We start from the raw sequence: 9,247 nt of genomic DNA on the forward strand, positions 1-9,247 counted from the left end.
TTTAATCTATCAGGGCAAATATCTTTCAGTGTTAGAAAACAAAATGAAATAAGTAACTCCTTTCAAACCAAGAAATTCCATTCAAACCAAGCAATAACCAGCTGGAGTCTAACATAGGTAAGTGTTTGCCATGACCCTCCAGCTTGGAGGAGTCACATGATTTTTCCTCATCATGGATATTCCCCTGTTTGCAGGCATGAATGGGTCAGCCATTGAAAACTTCTCCTGTGTGATTTATAACATCTTCCTCATGAACTGCACTTGGCAGGCAGGAAGGGATGCTCCAGCAGACACACAGTATTTTCTCTACTGGCAGAAGGCAAGGTAAGTAGGTCTGCTTGAGACAGGGAAGTCTGAATTCTCATTCAACACATCACAGTGCCCCTGTTTAACTAAAATACTTTGCTGTGTGCAGAGATGAAGAGGAGATGGAATGTGAGCTTTACATTAAAGATGAAAATTGCAGAAATGTGGGATGTATCTTCCAAAACGTGAGCATAGGGATGGAAAAAGCTTACTTCCTGGTGAATGGGTCTAGCAAGGACTCCCTGATCCAGTTCTACGATGAGTACATTGACCTGTATAAAATTGGTAAGTCAATAATTTATTTCAGCTTTATTTCAATTATTGTATGAAAACAGTAGGGCATTTATCCCTGAGAAGGAACCATGTACCCAGTCTCGCCTAGAGTTCAGAGTAAGAGACTGTGGCTTCCTCAAGAAAACCTATTCCCCAAGCAAAAGACAAAGAGGAGAACTAAACAGGAAAGCTCACAGCTGTATTGTGTCCCAGGTTCTTTAGCAATCTACCCTTATGAATTTTAGGTTTTTCTCAAGCAAGGTCCACAAGACTTTAAAACCTGTACTTTCCCTTGCTGCTCTTTCAGTGATGGCCAAACACTTCTCAACAGAAGGGAGAGGAGACTTTTTAGAAGTTTATCTGAGCACTAATTTCTGCTTTTCTTTGCCAGTGGGGATGACACACAGGACACTGTACCCTGGAGTAAACGAATTAAGACATGTACAACATACCTTAGGCACGTGGTGCTGTACTTGAAAGCATCCTGTGCAGTCACTGTTTCTGCTGCAAAGTCTCACCTGAAATGTCACACTGGTTCTGGTGTGCTAAAAGATTGAACAGAAAAGTTTTGCTCTTTAAGAAGAAACTGAGCTGTAATGTCACTTGTGGCAGGTAAAACAGGATTGTTCTTTGACCAAGTAGCCCATCACAGACAGGTCAGGCCTGTCCCTAAAGACTGATGTAAAGGAGTATTACAGCTCATATTAAACTTTCTTCCATTTTGTCACCCTTTCTGCCATGAGTGACTGTCTTTTGCTGTTCCAGTAATCAAGTCATTGGCAATGATTAAAATATAAAGATCCTGATATTTTTGCTCACACCTATGAAGTGAGGGGCAATACATGAAGAAGTTGGCTAGACTCCTTAAAATGGAGAGTCTTTCTTAAATTTTGAATGTCCATTTCTTTTGCAAGGAGGGAATAAACTGCAAAGTTCACAACAGATTGAAGGCAAAACCTTCGTGTCACAGAAGCATCATGAGGAGGCTTAGAGAAAAAAAGTCTTTGAATTTCTTAATTTAGGGATAGCAGCAGCTAGTTCATTCACAGCAATAAACATTCTCTTAACAAGACAGTATATATATAAGACAGACCTTACTTCTCTAGAAAAATTAATGGAGGGGATTGTTTCTCTGTATGCTCCTATATCATGTTTCCTGTCTTAGTCCCTTTTCTTTTTTCTATGATCCTGTGTACATGATTTAGAAAACATTGGTCTTTAAACTACTTCTAAGAGGTCCTAAGAAAAATAGATAAGCAAGTGTCTTTGTTCATAGAGGTGTTACTTGCAATTTCACTCTCTTTCATCAAATAAAAAAGAGATCAAGTGATTTTAATTATACAAATTCTTGATTATATAATTTCAGAAAAGCTCATGCCTCCATCAAATATCACAGTCAGCTGTGACGAAATTAAAAGTGATTGCATAATTCAATGGCAACGCCCCCAAATAAGTCATTCTAACAAGGACATGTGTTTTAGATATGAAATTAACATAAAGTATAAGGTAAGAATGTCTTCACTTACACTGAACATTAATAAATATATTTGCATTTACCAATTCACATGAGTAAAAAGTAAATAAGTCTCTCTTCTGTGATGTAGCCTTCCCCATACACAGTATCTTATTCCTTTGTGACTGCACTTTTCAGGTCCATACCAAATCCTGCTCTGCCATACTGCCCCACTGTTATTTTTTTAATCCCTTCCTCCTTGAGTAAGACACTGCTGGAGATACACTGGATGTCTGGGACAGACCCAGAGGAGAAGCATGGTTAATCTAGATTCAAACACATCACAGCTACTTCTGTGACAGCGCTTAGAAAAGGCACTTTCACTAAAACTTGTTGGAGTTGCCCTGGATTGGAGTATTTCCAGTGGAAACCGGATCTCTGCGGAAGGCCAGAGCTGGGCTTTAAAGGGTGAAAAGGGAAATGTGAATTCACACAGCAATTTTGAGTTAATAGAAATGAATTAAATACCTCTATGTATGAAATGCAAATAGCTTACCCAGACATAAGCATCACACCTGTTGGTCCAAAAGTTGAAGGTTGATAATGATAAACAAAAGGAAAAATAAATGTGAGAGGGAGCAGAAAGGCAGTGTGATTAAGGACAGGTTAGTGGGGGATGACCTTGGCTTTCCAAGTCTTTTGGCAGCAGCAGGGAAGGAAGGAAGGAGGCTGCTGTGCTCCCCTGCAAGGGGAGATATGACCCCGGCGGCAGAGCTGCCCCAAAAGGCCACGGGGTGGCAGACAGAGACTGCAGAGGAAAAGCCTTCCTGAGCTGCCGCCAGATTTTGCCACCTACCTAGCGGCTGACTGAAGGCATTCTGGAATTTGGAATTTCTTAGTCTGGGTTGGGCTTACTATTTCACAGACGAGTCTTTTTGCAAGCCCAGCTAAGTGCCGTGAAACAGCATCCCTTCTCTGAATCACTTGGCTGTTATAACAAAGAAACATTATTGAAAACTCTGCCTGGCATTGGAATAAAATCTATTGCATTAAAGCAATACATACTTTTTAATAACCTTTAATATATGTAACATTCATTTTATAAAGAATACTCAATTCATACTTGTCTGAATTTTGTAGCTATTTTTCATCATCATTAGCAGTTTTCACTGAGGTAATTATGTCAAGGTACAGCAATTATTCCAGCAACTGAGCAGTGAAGGCTCCTCTGACTCTTATCAGATGCAGCTATAATCATATCTTTGGAAGATTTATTCACAAAAATGTCTTCTGCCAAATGTACTGCTTTATCACTGACAACTCTGCTATCTGTCCCCTGATGCCTACACACAAATTCTCTTATGGTTCATTATTTATCCCAAGACAGAGCTCTGTGCATACAAGGCACTCCTTTGTACACAGCAGAAGGCCCAGTTGCCCAAACCTGTTTGCAAGGATGCAATCACCCTCCTTGGAGAGATGTATCCTATGCCTGCCCAGCAGTCCCTCTTTCCCAAAAAGGATCCCAAGGTCACAGAAGAGAAAACCCTGCCTGTGACAGCAGTTATTCAGCCAGGATTGACCTGCTGGATGACTGCAGCTCTGCTCAAGCCTTTCCCTCTCACTGGACTTCCTGCCCTTCACCATCCCCCCCATGCTCTGTAATCACCCTTGAAAATTTTCAGGTTACCCCTGCACCTATAAAGCAGAACAAGGGGCTCACTGGCCGTATATTTATCCTAGATTGACCCCTGTGCATAATTTAGCTTGAGTGCAGATGCTAGAAGGCATCCTGGACAGCAGCTTGCTTTATGCAATCTTAGAATGGTTTGGGTGGGAAGTGACCTCAAAGTCCATCTAATTCAACCCCTCTGCCCCATTGTGCTATCATTACATTCCCTTGTGGAAAATCCCTCTTCAGCCTTCCTGCAAGACCCTTTAGGTGCTGGAAACTCTCCCCAGAGCCTTTTCTTCTCCAGGCTGAACAGCCTCATGTCCAGATAACACATGAGCAGGCATGGTATTATTTGAAAAAATAAGTCTGGATTAATTGAGTTTTGTCCTAAAATGGTATATTGCAAAATAATTACAAAAATACTTAACTAGTTGTCTAATGGAGAGGATATAGTCTGCAGTCATTAGCTGTGTGTGGTCAGTACATTATGTGGTAGTTATTATGGTTATTCAACTGAAATGAGCAAATTTTATTCTATCTATCAAATATGTAATGGAGGACAACCTAAAATATCTGTGAATCCATGCCAGTCCCAAATATTAATCTAAAAGAAAACAAAATATTTATATAATATTTGCATTTTCATACAGTGATATTTATTGTAATATTAAAACATTAGATGTAAAAGAAAAGGTTTATTTCACAGATTATTTCTTTTTTTTTTACTGGGGTCTGTAAGAATAAACTTATAGTTTTCATTTAGGTCTGGTTTGCTTTGTGTTTCAATCTGAAATAAAATTTATATCTCAACTGTGATGACAAGGAAAACAAATACCTTTCAGTAGCAGAATTAATTACTATGTAAACTTGGCATTGTAGATGAGTTAGATATTAGATATTAAATGTTAGACAAATCCCTAGTTTTAGAATACAGAAAAATGGAACAGGAGATAATAATTAATTATTATTGAAACATTAAACGAGCAATGATAAAAATAAAGTTAGTTGCTTTTCTCTTTCTTTCAATTTACAGGATAATCCTAAAGGAAACCCCGTCTATACTTCCATACAAGTGAGTCTGTTTGTTTATTAATCATCAACACATGTTCATTTCATTGTCAACTGTGAAAAGTAAATATTATGGCAATACCTTTAAATCAGTATGTGCTCAATGTCCTGTGCTTTATGGGAACCTTATCTATGGATTTCATGGATACATCAAACTGCTGAACCATCATGGCATATTTACTTCTGCAATTTACTATACATTCAGGGGCAGAACTTTATTACTTGTCTGTAAGTATTTTGAAAAATCTCCCATTTTTTATTATATTGTCCACTCTCCTTCTCAAACATTTGAAACAGACTTTGAAGTCCCACATCACTGATTACAGAGAAAAGATAAAGTATCTCCTAGAAATTCAATTTTGTTTAAAAAAATTATAGACCACAAAAGTCCTTTTGGGATGGAGGCTGTCATCCAGGTATGCTGCACCTGCTTTTAATTTTAATTAATAAATGTGCAGCTTGCACATCCCACCTCTCTGCAAAAGCCATTAAGAGCATTAAATTCTGGTAACACTGAGTATTTCAGTCATCTATTTATTTTAGAGGTTTGGCTGGAAAGTTATGCTTTTTCTGAAAATTCATCATGCAGAGACTGAGGCAGGTGCACAGACACCTTATTCCTCAAATCACTCAGTTCTAGCAGTACTAAAATGAGATGGTTAAAGAGGTTTTTCTACCTTTTTATGTGCTTAGGGAAGTTATCAATAAACCAAACCATATCATAAGAAATCACAGGTTATACTTTATAACTATAGTGTAAAAGATTAAATGCTTCTAAATGAAAAAAGTTACATGAGTGTCAGGTTATTTTTGAGATACATATTTGTGCATATATTTTTTTTTTCTGTAACAGCAGTCTTCTTTAATAAGGAATGTTTTCATAGCCTCTTAAAGTTTCACTGGTAAATGGCACATGCATATCGTCAACACAGGCATGGAACAAAGAAAAGCAACTCAGTTTTTTGGGTGTTTTTTAGGAAGGGGGAAATAGTAACATATTTCTAAGATCAAATACAAGAAAGAAGTACATCTTGAAAATGAGAGCAGCTGGCAGTGCCTGCTTTGTGAGCCCAGCCTGGGGGGAATGGAGTGCACCTTTTGAGTTTGGTAAGAACAAACCCATGCCCTGGGCTACTCTTCCCCCTGGATGTCCTGTCTACCTCACACATTGTCACACACCTATGGACACACACACATGTAAAAAGGATTGGCAAACCTTTTGTTTCACATTACACTACAGAGAAGAGTGGGAAAAGACTTAATTGATTTCTTAACATTCTAACACTGTAACTATCATTAAAAATTACACCTTTGCAGCTGTAGTGAGCTCCTGCTTGCTCCAGGGGCTGGACAAATAGGATCAGCATTAATTCTTCCCATCAGACATTTCTGCTAAAGTGATAAAAGACAGAATTAATTTTTATACCAAGTGAAACCTTTCAGGCTGACATCCACCACAGTCAGTCATCACAGCAGATGTTTGACACAGCATGAAATTCATCAAGACAGAGTTCGAGGTGCTGCGCCTGGGTCGGGGCAGCTGCTGGTGTCAGTGCAGTCTGGGGGATGAAGGAATTGACAGAAGCTGTGCTGAGAAGGACTCGGGGGTGCTGGTGGGTGAGAGGCTGGACATGACCCAGCCATGGGCACTCACAGCCCAGAGAGCCAAACGGGTCCTGGGCTGCATCCAGAGCAGCGTGGCCAGCAGGGCCAGGGAGGGGATTCTGCCCCTCTGCTCTGCTCTGGTGAGACCCCACCTGCAGTGCTGCACCCAGCTCTGGGGTCCCCAGCACAGGAGGGACATGGACCTGCTGGAGCAAGTCCAGAGGAGGGGCACAAGAAGGATCAGAGGGCTGGAGCACCTCTCATAGTCTGAGAAACTTTGTTTTGCTCTGCCTGGAAAAGAGAAGGCTCCAGAGACATCCTCTTACACTTATCCAGTATCTAAAGTGGCTACAAGAGAGCTGGAGAGGGACTTTGTGCAAGGACATGTAGCTACTGTTCAAGGGGGAATGGCTTTAAACGGAAAGAGTGTAGATTTAGGTTAGATTTCAGGAAGAAATTCTTCACCATGGGTGATGAGGCACTGGCACAGGTTGCCCGGAAAGGTTGTGGATGCCTCATCCCTAAAAGTGTTCAGAGCCAGGCTGGGGCTCTAAGCAATCTGCTCTAGTGGAAGGCATCCCTGTCTGTGACAGAGTGGCTGCAATTAGGTGATCTCTAAAGGTCACTGCCAGCCCAAACTATTCTGTGTTCTGTAATTTAGTGATCTATTCCTCATGTGACGACTACTACTACTAGAACTAATAATATATATAATAGTATATATCATATAATATATAATACATAAATATATATTTTATTTATACAAATTAATATATAATTTATTTACTATAAATTTCTATATTTACTATCTATCCTATTAATAAAAATAAAAAATAGCAACTATTATAATTTATGAATGTTTCTCTTTCAGGAAATGAGGAAATGATATCTTCTTCAGTATGGATTTTACTTGGGGTAGCAGTTGCAACAACCTTAATGGCAGTCATCTCAATTTTTTTCTGCAAAAGGTAAACTTAATTTACGCATTTATTTTATTTTCTGTGTCTGTGTATAAAACACCTAAATTTTTTAAACTAATACGGTGGAGGTGTCTCTATAGGATAGGTAAAATAAACCCCATGAGTGAAACAGAAATGGAAAGAAAAAGTAGATTCTCCTGTATGATGCACTTTGCATAGAAATGTACAGAGAAGATACAGCTCTCTCAACTTGTCAGAACTCTTACCCCCACTTTTCACTGTTTGTAGTGACATAATAGGACAAATTTCTTTCTCTGTCAAAGAAGGAAATTTACTACTAGTAAATCTTCAATCAAAAATTAATATATTGCCTTCTAAATTATTAATGTTTTCCTGTAATAAGCTCATTCTGTATTGAGATTATGTATATTTTTCACTTCACTTCTAAGAGTGAAGAGGAAGATAAGAGCTGGTTCAAGGATGCAATGGTGTTGTCACATTATGGCTATTCAATTTTAATTTTGTATTCAATAAGTTTTGATTTCCAGGACTGGCTGTTGGAAGGCAGCATTTCCACAGATCCCAGGACCAAAACCTGCTTTTTTTACACTGGCTGATACAAATCCAGAGGTACGTTCTCTTTCTATTTTTATATTAAATGTGCGAAATACATACAAGACTCTACTGGCTGAATTTTTAAATTACAAGGAACTCATTACAAAGGATCATTCTTCTCTTTGCCATATTCTGAAGAAAAATAAAAAAAAATCAGCAGGAGAGTTTTTAAGGGAAGTCAAATTCAGTGCTCTCCCAGAAGCACAGGGTTTCTCCCATTCCAGTCTCACAGGTGCACAGCTGATGTTCCCATCCAGGCAGCAGGAAGGGCTGTTGTTTTCCCCAACACAAGGACATGGACAATGACACAACAGGGCACAGAGAGGCAGCCAGAAACAAAACCAGCACAGCTGCCTCTACCAGCACCTCATCAGCACCAGCAGCAGTCTCTAAAACAGGGTCCTGGACATCACAGTCCTCCTGCTACCCCCCAGCCGAGCAGGGCTGAATTTGCCAGCGAGATTAGCACATCTCCTGGGTCTCTTCATCTACAACTGATGCATAAATTTAAAAAATGCACAAAATTTAAATAAATAAACAAACAGATAAATAAATAAAATGTAGCGCCACATACAACCACCATAAATTTCCTCACATCTGATCCCAGTGCCTAAACCCTGTCCCCCCCTCCAAGCTGTCCCCTTGAATCCCTCCAGGTGCACACCTAGGGATTTGCTAGTAATTTGCTACTTACCCACTAGCAAATTACACATTCAGGAAAGAAAAGAATGTGACACAGAAAACAGTTCAAAATAGGGTTTTGTAAGAAAACAGGACAGACTGTGGCAGTCACACACAGCAAAAACAGGTGCATAAGTAGAGACTAATCTAACATTATGTATAAAAGTGATGGAAGTTTTTATTTTCCTTTCAGCTGATGGAGAGCAAAATACAGTCAATAACAACTGAAAATGAAGAGATAATATTAGTTGCTGACATCGTGAGATAACCAAGAAAAAGGGAGGAGTTTGAAAGTGCATTTCTTAGTCAACTGTACATCCCTGAGGAAAGTCTGCCACTTCTTTACTTTCTTCTTTTTCTTGTATAAAAGAGTGATGCAGCCAGGAGAGAACGATACCGCATGTGCAATCTTTTTTAAATGCCATTGTATTTGCTTTTAGTTTTGGCTAATTTTAACTCTTTGGGTAAGTTTTCCTTATTGGATATCTTCTATTTAGTAAATATGATTGGAATATTTGATTCAACAAGTTTTAGTTACGTTTTAATCTTAAGGAAAAATAAATGTCTTTCTGTCTCATATTAAAAAGATTAATGATTAATTTATTGAGATTAATAAAATTTTTAGAATTCTGATGCCTGAATTTCATTGTT

At 38.8% G+C, this 9,247-nt stretch overlaps 1 protein-coding gene across 1 annotated transcript; it reads left to right on the forward strand.

Moving 5' to 3' along the window:
* Positions 1 to 196: 196 nt before the first annotated feature.
* LOC311150939 (granulocyte-macrophage colony-stimulating factor receptor subunit alpha-like) lies at positions 197 to 8,864 on the forward strand (the record flags this gene model as incomplete). The annotated part of the gene is made up of 8 exons (XM_084200996.1): positions 197 to 324; positions 416 to 591; positions 1,946 to 2,085; positions 4,741 to 4,779; positions 5,753 to 5,882; positions 7,252 to 7,348; positions 7,849 to 7,930; positions 8,790 to 8,864. The coding sequence occupies 8 exons, from the start codon at positions 197 to 199 to the stop codon at positions 8,862 to 8,864; spliced, it is 867 nt and encodes a 288-aa protein (XP_084057122.1).
* Between the last annotated feature and the right edge of the window lie 383 nt (positions 8,865 to 9,247).

This window comes from Fringilla coelebs (genome assembly GCF_963513975.1).
Source record: "Fringilla coelebs genome assembly, chromosome: 2".
Classification (NCBI taxonomy): domain Eukaryota; kingdom Metazoa; phylum Chordata; class Aves; order Passeriformes; family Fringillidae; genus Fringilla; species Fringilla coelebs.